Genomic DNA, 21,161 nt, shown 5'->3' with positions numbered 1-21,161 from the left:
ACTATTCCCTGTTAGGATTTCTCATTTGACCTTTTCCATGTTTTTTGCTTGCTATGGCTTTACAGCTTTGGCGCCTTGGGTTTTGACTCCTGTTTCTGGCCCCAATGGATTTCATGGCCCCCAAATGTGACCTTGGCTCTTCTCAAACGTGGTTAACAGGTTCCTCTTACTCCTGTGGTAAACACTGCTGACCTCAGATAGGGAGCTCAGATTTCTAACCCAGAGTCAGCTTTGCTGGTCAGTACCAATCCTTGGTTAGGTAGGATCCAAGTTAAGAGGAATAGAAGATTTGTCCCAAAAAGTAAATGGATTGGTAGGAGAAGTATTGTATTGTAAAGAGGTCTTCATATCAGCAGTCCTGGAATCATATTCCAGCAGGTTCTAAAGCACCTGATGTTTTACAGCTAAGGAACCTTACAGGAAAGTGTATTTATTTTCTATTGCAAATGACCAAAATTGAAATCCTATCAGCTCATGAAAAAAACATGTACATAAAGAAAGCAAACCTCTGTTGAGCCTAATTGTCCAATGGACATGCAGCTTGGGGATTTCATTTTGAAAGAGTGTCTCTAATGCTTCTCAGAGTCTATATGCCATTTATTTCATGCTTATCTAGATTGAGCAAAACTGGAAAAGCTTTTTTTTTTAACTTAAGGAACTATAAAACACAGAGAGGATAACTGCATCTTCCTCTCCTTGATATTTTTCAATGCATCTTTGATCTCCTTGTTTCGCAGACTATAGATGATGGGGTTCAGCATGGGGATCACAGCACTATAGAACATGGAAGCCACTTTATCTTGGTCCCGTGAGTACCCAACAGTGGAATGAAGATATGAGAAGAGCCCTGAGCCATAGAAGAGAATCACTGTGGTCAGATGAGAGGCACAGGTGCTGAAAGCTTTTATCCTCCCTTGAGTTGAATGGATCTTCATAACAGTGGCAATGATGTAGCCATAGGAAACCAAGACAACAAGAGCTGACGTGCCACCGACCGCACACACAACTATAAAGTTCACCACCTGGCTGATGAAGGTACTGGAGCAAGACAAGCCCAGCAGGGGTGGCAGGTCACAGAAGAAGTGGTCAATGACTCGTGGCTCACAGAAATGGAGCTGGAATATGGAGCTAGTTTGGACCAACCCCGTGAGGAATCCACCGGCATACGCTGTAATGGCCATCCCCACACAGATGGTGGGAGACATGAGGGATGTGTAGAGCAGAGGGTTGGAGATGGCAGCATATCGGTCGTATGCCATGGCCGCCAGGAGGCAACACTCAGTGCCTCCCATCCCAAGGAAGAAAAAAAACTGAGCAGCACAGCCCACAAAGGAGATGACTTTCTGTTCCTGGAAGAAGTCACAGAGCATCTTAGGGGCTACAGAGGAGGTATATGATATATCAACAAAGGATAAGTTACCAAGGAAGAAATACATGGGGGAATGTAGATGTGAGTCCATCCTGATAAGTACAATGAGGCCCAGGTTCCCAGCCAGAGTCATGAAATAGATTCCCAGACAAAGCAAAAAGAGCATAACCTGCAGCTCAGGACGTTCTGAAAATCCCAAAAGGATGAAATTGGTCACTGTGCTGTCATTTCTTCCCACATCCATGTATCAACTCTCTGCTGCATTCAGAGCCCCAAAGGGAGATTTCCTGGGGCAATGACAGTCAGGTGAAGAAACTGGGTCTGTAGGGGAATCATACACTCCCAGAATCAGAGGAGACACCATAAGGCAAATGTCCTATCCCTAATGCAGAATCTCATTCCACCCCATGATCGGGTCTTTCATGGAGATCACCATCACCTTGCTCTGAAGCATATGTTTATGTAAAATTGACAGACTCTAGAAGAAATTATTTAATATTTCTGCATTGCCTGGATTGTTACCTTCGCTGCCAACATCACCAACATCACCATACTACCGAAGGAAGTTACTAATGGCACTTTCACTAACTACTACTGTTTTCAATTGCTCCAAGAATTGGGATTAGATTATTAGATCACTAAGATTTACACTGTTTATTATTTTCTAAGAGAAGAAAAACACCGTAACTCAAAATGCTTGGAGAGACCGATGTGTTTCTTGTAAATGTAGTTTGGTTTATGAGGTCAAGTTTAGTTTTTTCTCCTTTAAGTAGGGGAGAGAAGTACATAGAGTTTTGCAAAACTAGCATCCCTTTGAGAGACTAAATAATGGGCTAAAGATGTCTGACATTAAAATTCTACCACTGCTTCTGCACAAACATGGCCAATTGATCAAATATCTAGCCTCAAGTTCTTGACAGGATTAGATGCCAATGATGTAAAAATTAATGAACATTTTTAAGTTCAAAATGCTCAACTTAATGCATGGGACAGACAGGCCGTTCAATTTTATCATTCTGCAACAGGTGCTCTGAGAATTGTTCATACAATTCTACACAATCTGGACTTAGCAGATGGTCTTTTCAAAAAGATATATTTGAGGAGGATTCCAAAGATGAGTAAAGGGTTATCAGAATGAAAATTTGGTGTGTGATGGAGTTGGGAGGTGGTTGGTTCAGAGATCTCTGAATTAAAAGGAGGTAAAGTGTTTCCAAAAGCACAGGAGAGCATAGGGTTTTAGGGACATCAAATACCATGGCGGGAGCACACAATAAACATGATTAATAGAAGACAAGTTTCGAGAAAGGACAACGGAAAAATTGTGAAAGATCTTCAGAAGCAAAGATGCAAACACAGTAGTATGCTTCATAAAAAATACATATATATATATATGCATAAGCACAAACATACAAACACATATAATTGCATAAACTGTATATATATAATTACATGTGTACACATGTATTCATATTACATTTCTATCTTCTCTTCACTTCTGGACTTCCTTCCCTTTTATCCTATTCTGTTTTTATAGTACTTATTGTCTTCTAACATTAAATGCAAAACCCGTTCCTTTATTGACTTCTTCCCTCCAATATAGCTTGATATATTTAGGGATCTCTGTTTCTTCTGATTGTTTTTTTTTTAAGATTTATTAATTTGAAAGTGAGAGTTACAGAGACAGAGAAAGAAGAGAGAGAAGGCTCTCATCTGCTGGTTCACTCCCCTAGATGGCCACAATGGCCAGGCCTGGGCCAGACAGAAACTAGGATCCTAGAGCTTCATCCAGGTCTCCTATGTGGATGGTATGGGTCCAAACACTTGGGTCATCTTCCTTTCCTTCTTCCAGGCCATTAGCAGGGAGCTGGATCAGAAGTGTGGCAGCCAGAATAAGAACTGGTGCCCATATGGGATGCCTGTGTCACAGACAGTAGCTTTACCCACTACACCACCACTCAGGCCCTTTTTTGATATTAAAGTATCCTAGACACCTATATTAGTGCCTGGCACATAGTAAGTGATCAATAATTATTTGCTGAATTAATATCATGTAAAGAATTTGACCTTTTTCCTATGGACAAGAAGGAACCATAAAAGTTTTACTTTCCCTTCTTTTTAAAATTTTGTTTATTTCTTTTCAAGCAGGGATCAGTTGTCAAACAAATCTTTAACAATATAATAGACTAGTGTAGAAGTGGTTGGGAGTGCAAGGACACTGAGAAAAAAGACCAGAAAATTTCTTCAAAAGCTAAGAAGAAAGTCAGTGGTTTGAACTGAGACAGTTTTAGAAATAAATTCTTCTGTAATAGGTAACAGAATAAGGAAGAGAAACTTTAAAAGCAGTATTTCCCCCACCCTCCCACTTATTTCTGCACATCTACAGTTAGAATGAAAGGTACATTTTACCAAGATTCATCAGTTCTTTTATTTAAACTCCATGTGTCTAGTATTTCTAATCTATGAATTTTTAAAGTGTGATAAAAATTAATTGCTGCTAGGGCTGTCCCTGTGGCATAATAGGCTACTACTCCTTTTCCAATTCTGCTTATGGCCTGGGAAAGCAGTGCAAGATGGCCCAAGTCCTTGGGTGCCTGCACACAAGTGGGAGACCTGGAAGAAGCTCTAGGCTCCTGGCTTCAGATCAGCCCAGTTACAGCTGTTGTGACCATTTAGGGAGTAAATCGGTAGATGGAAGAGCTTTCTCTCTCTCTCTCTCTCTCTCTCTCTCTCTCTCTCTCTCTCTCTACCTCCCAAATAAATAAATAAAATCTTTTTTTAAAAAAAGCTAACTCCTGGTTATTTTCTATAAATAGTACATAGATAACCAGAGGCGGCCGGCGCCGTGGCTCAATAGGTTAATCCTCCGCCTTGTGGCGCTGGCACACCGGGTTCTAGTCCCGGTCGGGGCACCAGATTCTGTCCCGGTTGCCCCTCTTCCAGGCCAGCTCTCTGCTGTGGCCCAGGAGTGCAGTGGAGGATGGCCCAAGTGCTTGGGCCCTGCACCTGCATGGGAGACCAGGAGAAGCACCTGGCTCCTGGCTTTGGATCAGCGCCAGCTGCAGCAGCCATTGGAGGGTGAACCAACGGCACAGGAAGACCTTTCTCTCTGTCTCTCTCTCTCACTGTCCACTCTGCCTGTCAAAAAGAAAGAAGAAAAAAAAAAAAACCTAGAGGCATCTGCAGGTAAAATTAAAGAAAAATTTTGTATCATATATGTTACATTTCCTTTTAAAAGTAACATATATACATATTTGTATGCTGTTTGAGCCACCACCACTTATTTTTACAGTGCATTTGACTTTATGAAGCATTTTCACATCTGTTACCTTACTGTAGTCACCAAAAGTAGGGTTTTGATACCAGATTAGCCTCTAATCCTGGCATCCATGCTCACCAGCTTGGTGGCTTTGGACAAGCGGGCATATCACTCTAATCTCCTGTTGTGATTTTGCTGTATTGTAAAATGGAGGCAATAATAAGACAATCTCATAGATTGTGAATATTAAATGAAATAACAAAATTTTGGAGAGGAAAAATAGTTTTCATTACTTCTCAAATGACCTACAGTGGCAGAATATGAACCCATGTATTTTCATCCCTAATCCAGTGTCTTCTCTGCACCATACCTGCTGCCTAAGCTTGGTGCATGGACTTGTATGCAATCAAAACGCTACATCTGCCACATGACCTTTAGTTAGTAAAACGTGGTACACTTTGTGTTTGTGATTGTTTGCTTGCTTCTTCTCGGTCCCCTTAACTGCAAGCTCCAGGAGGCCTCATAGCCTCACCCAGGGTTTATCACAAACCAGGCATTAAGCAATATTTGATGAATGAATTAAATTACTATTCCATGCATTTACAGACAAGAAGATTGTTGAGGTTGCAAAAGCTCAAGAAGTTATTAGGTGACTGGGTTAAGATCTAAACCCCCCATTTATTGACTCCAGAGCCTGTTTCGTGAACTGACCCTGGGTCTGGGCAATCAGTGGAGCCAAATTGTCATAGCTATAATTGCCTTGGATAGGATCCTTCTTCCCTCCCATCTGACTGGACCAAAAATGGTCATGTGCAGTCTGAATTCTGAAAATGATGATGAAGAGCTTTCTTGTCCTGAACCTCAGCAGGGCTGTTTACATTTTAGATATGGTGGGAACAACAAATCAAGATAAAGAGGAATGAAGTTCTAATGTGGTGATTCCCAAGTGAGCGAAGAATTTGGGGGGTGGCGTGTATTGGTAGTTTGGGTGATTTTGTGGGGTGTGTTGAAGGAAACCTGGACAGCCTGACATGAGGACAAGAGCTGGGCTGTCTACCCTGACCATTCATTCTCCCCTCATCTGCTGCAGTGCCTGGCACATCACAGGTGCTCAAAGGGTTATCCAGTAATTACCACACTGGGACTGTAAGTTTGTCCTAATCCCTCAATCACTGGGCCTATCCTATTTTAAATACTGCGTTAATGTCCAGAAAACTATGAGGATATAGCAAAAATACTGGAATAGTAAAATATCAGAGTCAGAAACCGGTTAACCTAGTCTTTTTCCATGACAGATGATAAATCTGATTCCAACAGAGATAAAGTGAGTGTTTGTGCAGTTCATTGGTACCAGAGGTGAAAATATAATTAATGTCTTCTTTTCCAGAAGTAGCTCTTTCTGCTCTGCTCTGTATTGTATTAAAATATGTAGTCCCAAAGATAACTGGGGAGAATCCAGACATAATCAAACTACATCTTATGAATCTAGAATTGCACAAAAAGCACCAGTATGAAAGTTCAAGGAAAAAATTCTGATCCAAGTCCTATTTCTCTTACCTTTATGCTGTGTGACCTTTGGAAAAATATTTCCCTCTCTGAATCTTAATAGTCTCATATCCTGTATAGACCATAAAAAAATAGAAAAATTAGCTTAGATCAGTCTTTTTTTTTTTTTTGGTCCATTTTCTTCCTTTCTTATTTCTATTTGCAAATAACAGAAACATTTTTAAGACCACAGAATTTTTGCAGAATTACAGAATACAAAATAGGTAAATTTCAGCTTCCTCTGGTTAAAGTCAGAGCATAGAAGAGCATCTTGCCTGCTCTGCTTCCCCCACGTTCAAGGGTCTTTCTTACTTCACTATTCTCGGATTCTAGGATTCTCCAGGAACCATTCCAAGGAAGGAAAACAGCAGACTTACCTACAAATCATTGAACTCTGCATTTCAGTGGGATGGCTAAGATCACAGTCTTGGAACAGTAACAAAACCTAGCTCTGCTAGCACCTGAAGTACCGGTCTTGACCAAAGAGATAAATAAAATTTGGATGTAGCTATGGTAAATTGTCCACCATGGAAAGGACTTTATGGCGCTTTAATGGAAGGTTCCAATTGCCATGGTATCTGTCCCGATGGTGAGTTATGATGTGTCCCAGAGAGTACTAACAGGCAGCTTGGCTGCCTGCCCGGGCTCAGGAGTAAAGAGGATGACAGCTTTGTTTGGGTAGAGTTGCTTTTCATAAGCCCTGCTTCCATTATATTCCTGACCCCTGGTCTCGTTCCAGTAAGATATCCCTGGAGTCAATAAACTCCAAGGCTGGTTTTTGGCTCCAAAATAAGCAACAACATTACACAACAGCAGTTACCTTTGTAAAGCAACCGATTTCACAGAACTCCTCTGGGTATTTTCCAAGAATTAGAACTAGAATGAAATGTGCTAAAAAAATTTTTTTTCAGAAGTAGGGAAGGAAGTGGGGAGGCTTTTAATGCAAACACATGTTTACACACAGTTATGAGTCTAGAATTGCCAAAGCAGCAACCTGAAAGTTAAAAGGAAAACAAGTTGACTCCAGACATGCTGGAAGTGTAGAAGCAGAGTTCGTGCACTTGACAGTGAAGAGGTTTATGATTTTAAAGAGTTAGTTGAACTTGTGAATTCCTTGAAATCCTGAGATTCTAATTCTATGAAATAAAGAAACAGGAAAGGAGATAGGCGGGTATTAAATATTTTCGATTGTGGAGAGTGGCTTCTTGTATACTTTATGGCATAATATCCTCATAGTAACCACCAAAAGAAAAATTCTTAAATGCATTTTCAGTTGAAAAAATGAATTTTTGAGAAGTCATTTGCAAGGTTCACACAGAAAGCTTGTGGCAAAGCTGGAATTTAAAATAAGGTCTTCAAGAAGCCAAACCCATGATGGGTCCTCTATTCTCCACTGCCCCCATAAGGACATTAAAAAAAAAAAAAAAAAGACGACAATTCAAACAAATTACTTGATAGCTCTTATCATTCAAAACATCTATGTGCAGGGAGTATGAAAGAAAAATAACCTTTTGCTTCTTGTCTAGGGCCACATTTCCTTCATGTACGTGCTTTTTTTCATTTATCAAATATCTACTTGAAAAGACTTGAAGTCTATTTGTGTGTCTTGGGGAAGGACATGCAAGGAACAGAAGGAAGTGGGCATTGTGTAAAGCCACAGGAGACTGTGGCTTCTTTCAAGGATTTGTGAACGATGGTGTCCACACCCTGTTTGTGCTGGCAGCTCTTCAACTTGCATCCAGATGAGACAAATCTGCTGCACTTTCCGTCTCCACCCACAACCCCACCAGCCTTGCTTCTGCCAGGGTCTGAGTCTCCTACTGTGAAGCTAAGCAAATTATGCTGCCTCCTTGAGTCCCCTGCTCTTGGAGTTACGCCTACATTCTTGGGGTCTCTCTAAAGACTTAGTGTTGAGTGAAGATCACCATGCTCAATGCAGTAGTTTGTACAAAATTAAAGCTTTTCGAGAAAAAAAAAACACAAACCTCTGGGTTCTCCCTCATTTTTGCCACGTGAAATATATAAGGGTATGATTTGAGAAGACTGTACTGTTTTACAGTTCCTCCCCCCACTTCATTAGTTAAGGGTTATCTTTTTTCTTTGTTACTTAAAACGCTGTCAGTAGAGTCAGCGAGACCTCCTTTCATGCCTTTTCCACCCCCAGAAAATTTTATTTCATCAGACAATTGTCATCTACTGTTCATGATCTGCCACAATCTTCTAACTGGTTTTTTGCCTTTAGACTCCATTCAATTCGATCTTTCCTCCTAACCTGCAGGTGGACCACACTAAAACACGCATCCAACCTTGCCATTCCTTGTTCAACCATGTCCATTAGATTGCTGCTGTTGGTTAATGGTCCCAAGATATCCAAATTCCTTATCCTGATCTCTAAGCCCTGACCACACACGATGGTTGGTGAACATAGCAGGGAAACTGGAGGAAAAACATGAACAAGAGGTTATTGCACGTGGCAATAAAGGTGTGGTTTCCCCAGTACAGTTCAATAGAATGCTGGGGGTATCTGGAATAGGGCTTAGAGGGAATCTGAGTAATATTAAGTACTGAAGAAAGGGATAAGCCAGGTTTGAAGGAAAAGAAGAAAAAGAAATGAAAAAGTGGGTCCAGGGGCTGGCACTGTCGAGTGAAGGAATTCTCTAGATTGGAAAAGTTAGAACAGGTTTGGAGACTAAGGCAGTGGTCTCAGCTGTGGCTGCTCACCAGACACAACCAGTCATTAGCTTGATGGGAGAATTTATGCCTATGCTCGAAGTCATGGAGAAGAAAGTCACACAAGGGCTCAGAGGCAAGCAGCAGAGGGAAGAACAAGAAACCTAAAATCAAGGAGACAGGGACTCCACATGGGAAATGCTGAAGCAGAAGACAAATTACAGAATTTTATACTTTGGCTGAAAGCCAGTCTTGTCTGTCTTTGTAAATAACTGTTTTAGCTTTTAAAAAATAACATGAAAGTTCATTTATTTATTTTGCTGGATACAGGATAAATGGGAGAAAGTGTTCTCTGAAATTGGTTCTCAGTCTTAGAATAGATCTATAAACTAGCATGGTAAAACCTAGAAAACAGTTAGCTAACCACATCTGTCAGACATCTGCAGCCCTCCATACATAGTGCCTGTGGCCTATTATTTAAAGAGATTCTTCTGATCCTCTGATCCTGCTTGGAGTGAGGGGAGGAATAGAGCCATTTCTCGGAAGCCGCAAAGCTGTGGTATCCCCCACTAAGACAGCCCACCCTTCGCTTTTCCTTAAAAAGCCATCCTTTGAAAAAGCCTTTCTCAGACCAGGAACACAGAGAAGCATGGAGCCATTGGGAATCATGCATCCCATTGATTCTCATGCATTGCAACACCATGTTGTCCCTTAAAATAGACCTGAAAATGATCCAGTGCTAATGTGATTTGGGAAAAGTATGACCATGCTGAACTTGCTTACTCTTAAAAGTAGCATTTTGTTGGCAGGACTGTTTCAAGAAGAGGCCACAATGATTGGAGGCAGGCAGTGTGGCTGATGAATGTTCAGTGGAGAGGGCTACTCAGACAGGCCCCAGATGGTGGGAAAGGTCTTGTCTACAGGGGACCATGAAAAGTCAGATGAACAGAGGATCCTTGAGTCTACATGGATTTTGATGGTTTGGGGAGGTAGGAGAAGAAGAGAGCAGAGGACAGCTATAGGTTATCAAGTATCTGTTAATTTTACATAAATGTATTAAATCTAAAATTATCTTCAAAATCCTCTTTGCCATATGGGATGTAGAGAAAGGTAGAAAAAAAAACAATGAACAGCTTCTCTCTGGATACTGTCTACAGTGTGTCTTGTGTTGGGTTCTCAAGACATCATTCTTCTCAAACTGATCACCAGTGGGTTTGGGCAATCAGCTTAAAAGAAACCACACCTAAATGGGAATTACTACATCTGTCTAATAATGACAGGGAATCACTTCTTGCTCACCCATCAGCTGCCTCTCCTCAAGACCAAATTTCAGGGAGCAGACGTTTAGCCTAGTGGTTAAGATGCAGGCATTCCATATCAGAGTGCCTGGGTTCCATTCTTCACTGCAGCTCCTGGTTCCAGCTTCCTGCTAACGCAGACCCTGGGAGGCAGAAGTTGGTGGTTCAAGTAACTTGGTTACTGCCACTTACATGGGAGATTGTGTTCTTGGCTCCCAGCTTCAGCCTTGGCCAACCCCATGGCCATTGTAAACATTTGAGGAGTAAATCACGCAATGGGAGCTCTCTCCATGTCTCTCTCTCTCTCTTTCTCTCTCTCTCTCTCTCTCACTGCATGTGTCTATATCTCTCAAATAAATAAAAACATTTTAAAAAGAAAAGACCAACTTTCAAGCTCAGTAATGCAGGGGGCATTTCTGGACCAACTTTACCTCCCAGTGATTCATTTTCCTGTTTCTCAAGTCAACATTGATTTAGCCTCCATGTGACACAGCACTATACCCAGTATGCTGGCTACCAGAAAGATAAATCAAATGGCTTCAAGGCTAATGTGCTTCTGAATTCCCTAACTATACACTGTCTTGACCTCTACCCTTCCCCCGAATTAAAACTGTGTGCCACCCTGATCAGACGATTTAACTGCCTCAGCCCAGGCCTCACCCCAATAGGAATCTGCTTACTTTGAAAATCTCAAACTTGAAATTTTCCCTCTACCAAGACTTCCTGTTTTTCTATACTGCCACTCCCAGTGAATGTATTTTAAATATTCATGATTTATTGCTCCTCAGACCCTCCCAAATTCCTAAGCCCATCATTTCAGCCCTAAATGATTCCTGCCACCACCCCCACCATTTGTTCTTTTTCCCAGTGATATCTTCAGGCTGCCTGTGAGCTTAGCTGTGTAACTGTAGCCTCACAGCTAATAAGGATATTCACTGCTGCATCTTGTGAAATAGGGAGGGAGGATATTTTAAAGTCCCTTTTGCAGAAGAGAAGTAATATGTTGAAATTATAGGAAAGAATTAATGCTTAGCTCAAGGAGGAATTTTTCTTATAGTCATAATTTTCTTATATTTGTCCAAAGAAAAAAGGAACTGAATAACAGGTTGTGAGACCTTGAGACAAAGTGAAGTCTGGGAATAATGCTAAGGTGGATTTATTCATTCTCTCTCAGACATGCATGTCAAGATATTAGTAGGGATCATCCATGCTGAAGTGGGAACTATTAAGGAAAAAAAAAAAATCCCATCTGGACCATTGTGAGAAGGGTTTAACATCTGCCCCCAGGATAATGTACGTGTTTCTCTGGTCCCTCATCTGCTGCTCTTTTACTAGGTCACCTTCAGCAGGTGTGAGCTAAATTTTTGCTCCCTCATCCATGAGATGAAGGGTTCATAGCCAAGCTGTGAAAAATCCTAAAAGTTCATAGATGCAAACTGTAAAGAGATACATATGGAAGTCAGTACAGAATTGTCACTATCACTAATCAGATCCTCAAAGTTTCCTTAACTTTTCTGTTACTGTAGAATCTTGGGATTGACCTCCCTCTACTGGTTACCGAAAGCCTAACAGGATTTCACATTTTGGTGTTTCATTGTTAACAAATATGCCAGACATACAAGAATGCTCTATTTTGCATGTCACTTTACATTCATTGGTTAATTTGGTCTTCTTCATAGCTATATAGTACCAGAGTACTTCAGACAGTTCGTGGAGAAATAAAATTAAGCGTAATAAAATTAAGTTTATTTTGGGGTAAAAAAATTTTGAAATTCATGCATACTTTCTTTCATCAATGCATTTTCCACGAATGTTTTGAAGATTCCTTGTATGCATGGATTTCAATATTTTTGCACCGAAATAAACTTATCTTTTCATTCCATTTTCCACAAACTTTTGAAGTACTTTGAATATTCCTGATAGCCCATAGACAACTTGGATTGGTACAAGTCAAACTATGTTGTAACTGCATTAAGAAGAAATGACCATTTCATGAAAACCCTGGGTGAATCTCTTCATTCCCACCAAAGGGAGTGCCTCTATCTCCTTCTTTCTTCCTCTTTTGACTGTTCTGTACCGAGAATATGGATTTTTGCAACAAAGGTCTCGTTGGTGAATGATATAACCAGACCATGACACAGCACAACACTGAGGGAATTCTGGAAGCCTGAAACGATTGGCAAATCACAGTCTCTCAGAGGTTGAGATTTACGACTATGTGGGATCATGCAGGCATCACACAAATACTTGGGATTGGCGCACTTTGCTACGTCTCCTAGTTTCAGTGTGTGGTCCTACGTTGCTAACAGGAAAGAGCACTTTCTTTTGTATTTGGTGACTTACTCAAGAACAGACATGGGTTATTAATTCACTTGATTTTTAAAATTCTGTTAGCACATTTCTTTCCACAGCTTGCTTCTTTTTCCTTTCGTGACCAAACCCCTGAGAAATACCAACCTCGGGAATGATGCTTTCCTAAGATCGTTACCTTTGAGCCTGTGAACTCTCAGGCATGCCAGCCTCTCTTGTTTTCTCTTTATTCTTTAATTATTTTATTTAAGGCAAACAAATTTTATGTATTTCACAGGTATGTTTATATGGCCTATTTTCTTTTCCCTGATGGTATTCAGTTATGGGGGCTTGATTCTGAAATTTTTTGTAATTGCTTTAAACTACAAATTATTTGTGCATTTATTTTACTGAACAGAATCTTTAAGAATTTTCATATACACCGAGAGTATGGCCCTCCATGCTTTCTGTGCAGGTCACCTTCCAGATAGAAGGGGGGGGAAGGCTGACTTGGTTTTCTGACCCAGCACCACACAAGAAGTCCACAGCAGAAGTCCACAATAGAAGTTCGGAGTCTGCAGAAGAAGTTCGTGGTCTATAGCAGAAACTTGGGGTCCACAGCAGAAGTTCAGGGTCCACGGCAGAATTTCATGGTTTACAGCAGAATGTCACAGCCTATAGCAGAAGCCTGGGGTCCACAGCCAAAGGTTGGGGACTGCAGCTCTTGGAACTTGCTTACTTCCCTGGTTTCCTCTTTTCACTTCATTTGGGGACTTAGCGTATTTCTCATTTTGATTACGGAAGTGTAAATACATTTATAAGATGATTCTGTTTCAAATCCAACATTTCATTTGTTCCAGAGAAGAGGGCCATTTATACATCCTATAATGCACTAAACTGCCGGTAATGGAAATCCTCCGGAAACGCCTCTGGTTCTTTCAATCACATTTTTAATTCTCGTTCTTCTTCCTCTTTTTGTTTTACAGTTTTTAAGATTTATTTATTTATTCGAAAAGCAGAATTACAGAGAGAGAGGCAGACAGAGAGCAGGTGATCAATCTTCCATCTGCTCGCTCACTCCCCAGATGACTGCCTGCAATGGCCAGGGCTGGGACAGCCCTAGATCAGGAGCCTAGAACTCCACCAGAGACGCTCACATGGGTGGCAGGGTGCTTCAGCTGTCTTCCCAGGTGCATTAGTAGGAAGCTGGATTGGAAGTAGAGCATCCAGGACTCTAACTGGTGCTCATGTGGGATGCTGGTGTTATAAGAAGTGGCTTAATCCACTACTCCAAAACCCCGGTCCCTTATCTTGTTTTTAATGGACACATAATAATTGTACATAAATATTCATTAAAATGTGACATTTTAATCCATGTATACAGTCTGTAATGATCAAATCACAATGTTTAAATTATTCATCACCTCAAATGCTCACCATTTCTTTGTGGCAATAACATTTAGAATTCTCTCTCCCAGTAATCTTGAAATACATGTTACAATACTGTTAATACAGTCACCCTGCTAAGCCAAATCACAATGGATGTCCACCTACCCCAATCAGAAAGGCTATTATCAAAAAGACAAAAAATATTCTGGCACATATGTGAAGAAATGAGGATAGACTACTGGTGAAAATGTAAATTTGAATAACCATTATGCGAAATGCTATGGAGGTTTGGAGCCGGCACTGTGGCATAGCAAGTAAAGTTGCCGCCTGCAGTGTTGGCATTCATATGGGCACCAGTTTGAGTCCCAGCTGCTCCACTTCCAATCCAGCTCTCTCCTATGACTTGGGAAAGCAGTAGAAGATGGCCCAAGTCCTTGGGCCCCTGTACCCACGTGAGAGATGAGGAAGAAGCTTCTGGCTCCTGGCTTTGGATCGGCACAGCTCCGGCCATTGCAGCCATCTGGGGAGTAAACTAGTGGATGGATGGAAGACTTCTCTTTCCCTCTTTCTCTCTCTCTGCCTCTGCATCTCTGTAACGCTGCCTTTCAAATAAATAAGTAGTTATTTTTAAATGCTATCTTTTTCAAAAATTAAAAATAAGACTACCATGATTCAGAAATCCTACTGGATTCTTAGCCTAAAAAAATATGAAATCAGTATGCAGACAAGATATCTGTACTCCCATGTTTATTGCATTTCTATTTTTAACCTATCAGTAAGTTTCTTTTTTTGGTAATTTAATATTTTTCTGTTCTTATCTTTTTTAAAAATTTATTTTTTGTTTTTCTTACTCTAACTCTAACCTGTTCTCTTCTTTTTTAAAGCCTATAGCACCTGATATTCCCAGGCAAGCTTACATCCAAGTACTAACCAGGCCCCACCCTGCTTAGCTTCAAGATCAGACACGATCAGGCCATATCATCAAGGTAGTATGACCATGGGCTTCTGAAGTCTTTGTGAGCTTGAGATTGCCATGCCATCTTGGTTTGTTCCCACACAGTCTTGTTTCCTTGTGTATTTTAGGATGTCTGCAGGCTGATTTTCTCTGGAGATTATTTGTGAGGATTATTTGGGTATGGGGTTAAGATTGTCTTTTAAGAATCTTGAGAGGATTTGCATCTGCTTCTGACTAGTGTTTGAGGGCACTCACAGTCTGGGACTATTTTTTTTAAAGATTTATTTATTTATTTATTTATTTATTTATTTATTTGAAAGTCGGAATTACATAGAGAGAGAGAGATCTTCAAGCATCCACTGGTTCACTCCCCAATTGGCCGCAATGGCCAGAGCTGCACCCATCCTAAGGCAGGATCCAGGAGCTTCTTCCAGGTCTCCCACATGAGTGCAGGAGCCCAAGGACTTGGGCCATCCTCTACTGCTTTCCCAGGCCATAGCAGAGAGCTGGATCAGAAGTGGAGCATCTGGGTCTCAAACCAGCACCCATATGGGATGCCGGCACTTCAGGCTAGGGCGTTAACCTGTTGCGCCACAGAGCCAGCCCCACAATCTGGGACTATTTTACAATCAATTATCATCTAAAGATCCCTGAACTACATGGGTGGTATAATTCAGACCACAAACCTCCATTAGAGCCTGTGGTCACAAATTCTCAGCTTGCTTTTCCCTGTACCTGAATGAAGTCTGACAGTCAAGATCCTTTTGGTGTGTGAATCAGGATTTTGTTTCTTTGTTTCTTCCTTGTTGGAATACATATATATAGGTCCTCTATCAGGCTTGTCCAAATTCAAGTCCAATATTACCAGAGTTTACTAAATTTCTCCAATTGTGAAAAACTGCCTTTCTTCTCAGAATTCCTGATAGTACTTTATATTTGGATACTTGGAGATTTCCTTTATTTACCTGCCTGCTCAGAAATGTATTGTAAAATATTTCTAAAAAAAAAATATTTCCTCTAACATCTTTAGTTTTTTTGCAGCAGTGGGTACATTTATGTATCCAGTCTGCCATCATAACAGAAATGTAGTATTTTCAATATATTTTAGAATCCAAATCACCACTTTTCCTCTGCCTTTTAGCTTTCCAGAAATATACTACCATGTTCATTCACTTTCAGATTATATGATATTTAATTCTAAAAATAAAATCCTAGAAAATAAATTCTAGATCAAACTACCTATAGTGTATTTTTTGGCCAAGAAGTTAGGTCAAAACCTAAAGTTATGCTTCTCTCTGTATCCTCATTACAATCACTTAGAATTTACCTGGGCACCCTCAGGGTTTGACATGTGGCACAAAGTTGTCATTATCCTGCCTGCCTGTGATGTCTTAAGTCAGAAAAACCACAGCTCTTGTGTTTAGTGCCATTCTCTCTGACCTGCAGTCAGAAATTCTTAAATAACATATAAGGGGCCAATACTGAAAAACTGGAGGATGCCACTCTATAAAGATCGGTATAGTAACTGCATTGTGAGGTCATTGCTTGTGTAGGAGAGGAAAGCCCACTGTCAAAACTAAAGAAGTCACAGAATTTGCATGGCATGGAGCCAGTTCTGCATTTGGATGGGCTGACTCACTTGCAATCCTGCCAGAGCATCAGTGAGGTTGAATAATGTTGCCTTTCCCTTGCACGGTCAGAGGCTTCCATTCAGCAGGTCCACTAGTAGACCGGACCTTTATTTAGCATGGCAGTGGGAGAGTACTCTCTTCTTACACCTCCTTAGGGCATCTTTGATTTCTTTATTCCTCAGACTGTAAATCAAAGGATTCAACAGAGGAATCACCACTGTATAGAAGACTGATGCCATCCTGTCATAGCCCAGGGAGTTATCAGAGCTGGGATGCATATAGACAAAGAGTCCGGACCCAAAAAAGAGAGTCACTGCTGTCAGGTGAGAAGCACAGGTGTTGAAGGCCTTGGACCTACCTTCAACAGAGCTAACCTTCAAGATGGCGGCACCAATATACCCATAGGATATCATGATGATTAAGACAGATGCCACGCCAAAAATCACCGCGATCACAAACTTCACGACTTGTAGTAAAAAGGTGTCAGAGCAGGCCAGGACTAATAATTGAGGCAGGTCACAGAAGAAGTGGTTGATTATGTTTGGGCCACAGAAATTGATTTGGAGTAGAGCACACAGTTGGATCAATGAGCCAAAGCAACCAGTTATATAGACCCCAACTATCATCTGCACACAGAGGGTGGGTGACATGATGGCTGTGTAGAGCAGTGGGTTACAAATGGCAGCATATCGGTCATAAGCCATGGCTGCCAGAAGACAGCACTCTGCCAAGCCCAGGCTAGAGAAGACGAAGTACTGCATGGTGCATCCCGTAAAAGAGATGGACTTGGGCTTCTGAAAGAAGTCTGAGAGCATCCTAGGGGTTACAGAGGAGACATAGCAGAAATCTAAGAAGGATAAGTTGCTAAGGAAGAAGTACATGGGTGTATGCAGGTTTGTGTCCATCCAAATCAGAATGAAGAGGCCCAGGTTCCAGGTCACTGTCGAGAGGTAAATCCCCAAGAATACCACAAACAAAATAATCTTGAACTTAGGAAAATTTGAAAATCCCAAAAGGATGAATTTGGTGACTGTTGTATTGTTCCTTCCCTCAGCCATTATCTTGAAACTTCTTAAACCTGTAGAAAGATCTTTGGGTTAATAATTGACTTTTATTGTTACGAAACTTCCTTGTTTTGAATATTGCTTCATGGTTTTGGACAGAAAACATCCACAAAGTATCCTCAACATTATAAAAATTGTAGCAATTATTTTTAAAAACCATTGGAAATTTCACTTCTCAATTACACATAATAATTGGAGTTATATTCTTGCAATTATTTTCTTCAGAAACACACACACACACACATGTTGTCAAATTGATGCCTAAACATTGGCGGCCATTGGGGGGTGAACCAACGGTGTCCACTCTGCCTATCAAAAAAAAAAGGGGGGGGGGAGATTTAATACAATATTCCTTACCATATAATTATCAACATCACTTGTAATTATTTTGTGCCATTCTTTGACTATCATTCAGGTAAAAAAAAAAACTAAATCTATTGCACTGTTTTGTTTTTTTCTTTATTGATCTTCTCATATATGTATATATATGGTGTATATATTTATTCTTCATTTGTTAACTAGATTGTTCATTATTGATTTCTAGAAGCTATTTATATAATGGTGCTAATTCATTGTATGTCATTCGTGACTTTTTTTAGATTTATTTTATTTATTTATTTGAAAGAGTTACAGAGACCAAGGGGAAGAAAGAGAGAGAGAGAAAGAGAGAGAGAGAGAATGAATATGAGTCTTCTACCTGCTGACTGACTCCCCAACTGGTTACAATGCCCAGGGTTGGGACAAGCCAAAGCCAGGAGCTAGCAGCTTTATCCAGGTCTCCCACATGGGTTCAGGGACCCAAGGATTTGGGCCATCTTCCATTGTTTTCCCAGGATCATTAGCAGGGAGCTGGATAAGCAGTGGAGAAGCTGGGACTCAAACCAGCACCCACATGGGATGCCAGCATCAAAGGCAGCAGCTTAACCCATTATACCACAATGCTGGCCCCATGACTCTTCTTTTTTGGGTTTATTATCTGTATTGTTTGTGATGTGCATTGCTATCCAGATTTTTTTCACTTTTATATCATCAGTTTTGTTTGCTATTTATGGTTTTAAGCTTTGTGTTACACGGAGAAAATCCAATGATTCCCATGATTTTTTTTTTGTTCTTTTGTATTTTGTATTTCAATTTAAAGTTTTTGGAACATTTTAATGCTTTGTATGAGGTATATATTTGACATTATTTTGGCTTTGTTTTTTCCAGACTTATTGCCACTTATCCCAAAACAATTAATGATTTCTCCATTGGTTAAAGTCACCTTTATGATAAAGTTGCTTGTGTATTTTCTATTCTGCTCAATTTTTAATCTGTCAGTCCATATGCCATCTGTCCAGTCCTATACCATATATTTTAAATTATTTATAATTATATTTTTATTAATAAATTACATACAATTTGATAACTAGTAAATGCTCTCTCATTTTTCCACTTTGAGTTAATTTTGATGTCCTTATATTTATGTCTTCAGAAAATGTTTATAATGAATCCATCAAAGTAAATCAAACACAACCTTTTTACATTTCATTTTTCATTAATTTGGGAAAAAATAACAATTTTATTTTTGCTCAGTTTGCTAAGTTATAGAAAAGATAACACTAAAGTTTTGTAAGTATTATGATACTAAGAAGATCATCAACCTTATGAAAGCCTCTGTATCAAGCGATAGAAATTAGGTCACAAGGTTCCAGGCTCTCTGTTCCTTTATATTATATAATCAGTTTCCTAATCTACCAAATGAGGTAATTCTAGCTATTCTTGTAGAATCAGATATTTTTAAGCTTAAGGAAGCAACAGCCAAGGCAGAGAATCAGTGAAAGAAGAGTGATCTGTCTACAGCATTGTTAATGTGATTTTAACACTCAAAGAAGAGAATTATTTTAGCTACCTAAAAAAAGAAAATTGTGCTGCCTAAATACCATCTGTCAAGGTATTTAATGAGAGCACAACAAGATCCAGGCTGTATTTCCATAGTAAGAGTAGGATCATAAGTTACAATGCTAAGAATATATTCTATAGACAAAAAGATCCCATCGGTTTTATGTTTCAAGAAATTAAACAAAAGATTCTTTGGAAGTATTAGTGGCTGTGGTACTTCTGTGATACATATTTGCCATATCTGTTCTCAGGATTCATGTGTCCTGGAGATCTTGGAACTATAAGATAATTTTTGAGATCTTAGGAAAATATTTCATTGAAGTTAATTTGGTTTGATACATTTTTAAAAAAGGTAAAGATACCTTAATAAGAAGATAGAAACAATGTAAGATGTGCATTATAGTATATAGTATACTTTTTCTAATTCACTGATGAACAAAAGAAAATGAAAATATTTAGAGGCGATGGTGGAGGAAGGGGGGTGGAAAACACAGTAATTGAGAAAAGTTATTACATAACTGAAAAAATCTACGGAGAAGATATTTCATACGAATCCCTCGAGTTACCTCTATTATCTGTTGTCTGTCTTTATTCCTCACTATTAATTTAAGACCAAACATACAACAATCAAAGTCACTGCTGTGATTGGGAATAAGAGGCCTGGAATGGTAGCACTCCACTCCTTCACTTTCCTTCAAGCCTGGGATATGGATTGGCTGGCCAAGCAGCACCAGTGCAACCTGACACCTGTGATGTCAAAATGATGACAATAACAGCAGTAAACAAAGTGAACACTGTTAGGGTCAAACTCAATGTTCTTCTAAAATTTTTTCTTATTTTAGAAACTCACAGCAGAAACACTGTTTTCAAAACCTCACATAAAGATAAAATTCATGAAAAATAAATGGAGAAGTTTAAAACAAGATCAGACTGCTCCATGTAGATACACAATTTCTAAACTTAACAAACATCATTAATAATTTATTTATATGCTTACAACCCAAGGAAGCAGTATAATGTATCAATAGCAATTTAACAATCAGTTTTAAAAAGCAAAATTTCAAACTGTTGAAATCTTTACTTAATATATACTAAGTTGATCTTCTGTATATAAAGATAATTGAAAATGAATCTTGATGTGAATGGAATGGGAGAGGGCACGGGAGATGGGAGGGTTGCGGATGGGAGGGAAGTTATGGGGGGGAAAAAGCCATTGTAATCCATAAGCTGTACTTTGGAAATTTATATTTACTAAATAAAAGTTAAAAAAATAAAAAGCAAAATTTCATTCCCCAATTCTTGCTTTTCATCTTTCTCCTCAATTTAATGTAATAAAATTTTATATTTCTTAAATAAAATTTTATATTCCATGAGCTAAATGGTTTACATTTATTTCTTTTTAATAGTAAAGCCTGAATTAAATCACCATGTAAGAATCACAGAAAATGTTTCTCTTTTGTTCAGCAGATAATGTGTTGTTTGTTGAATATCTAACACTTGCAATGAAGCAAGACTATCATTTGGGAAGCAGTAGAAGGAAGATTAGATAAGTATTTCAAATGGTTCCTGGGACAATTCAGTATTGCTCCTCACACATTTGCAAAGGCAAAGGAAGTAGGTGATTTAAAATGAAGAGGGAAATATTTGCACACAATTTATAAAGTAAAGCATAGTCCTCTTGCCTATCCTGCAACTCTCTCTGTTATGAATTTGGAGTTCCTTCTTCTACACCCCCATGGCATCTGTATTTTTTCTGGTAAGTGTCTCACTGTCCCTATTTTTATGACACTATCCATTAAACCTTTCTTTCACACAGG

At 39.5% G+C, this 21,161-nt stretch overlaps 2 protein-coding genes across 2 annotated transcripts; both read right to left on the bottom strand.

The window, feature by feature from the left end:
- Positions 1–650: 650 nt before the first annotated feature.
- Positions 651–1,613, bottom strand: LOC133763605 (olfactory receptor 5A1-like). Its single transcript, XM_062197405.1, has one exon. It carries the CDS (start codon positions 1,611–1,613, stop codon positions 651–653), a length of 963 nt encoding a protein of 320 aa, XP_062053389.1.
- Positions 1,614–16,509: 14,896 nt separating this feature from the next.
- Positions 16,510–17,460, bottom strand: LOC133763604 (olfactory receptor 5AN6-like). Its single transcript, XM_062197403.1, has one exon. It carries the CDS (start codon positions 17,458–17,460, stop codon positions 16,510–16,512), a length of 951 nt encoding a protein of 316 aa, XP_062053387.1.
- Positions 17,461–21,161: the final 3,701 nt, after the last annotated feature.

This window comes from Lepus europaeus, chromosome 7, assembly GCF_033115175.1.
Source record: "Lepus europaeus isolate LE1 chromosome 7, mLepTim1.pri, whole genome shotgun sequence".
In the NCBI taxonomy this organism is placed as follows: Eukaryota; Metazoa; Chordata; class Mammalia; order Lagomorpha; family Leporidae; genus Lepus; species Lepus europaeus.
The sequence above is the reverse complement of the archived record's forward strand: the minus strand, read 5'-3'. Positions and strand labels throughout refer to the sequence as shown.

Coding starts and splice junctions, on each gene's coding strand:
- LOC133763605 (XM_062197405.1), bottom strand. CDS start 1,613: ATGGATGTGGGAAGAAATGACAGCACAGTGACCAATTTCATCCTTTTG.
- LOC133763604 (XM_062197403.1), bottom strand. CDS start 17,460: ATGGCTGAGGGAAGGAACAATACAACAGTCACCAAATTCATCCTTTTG.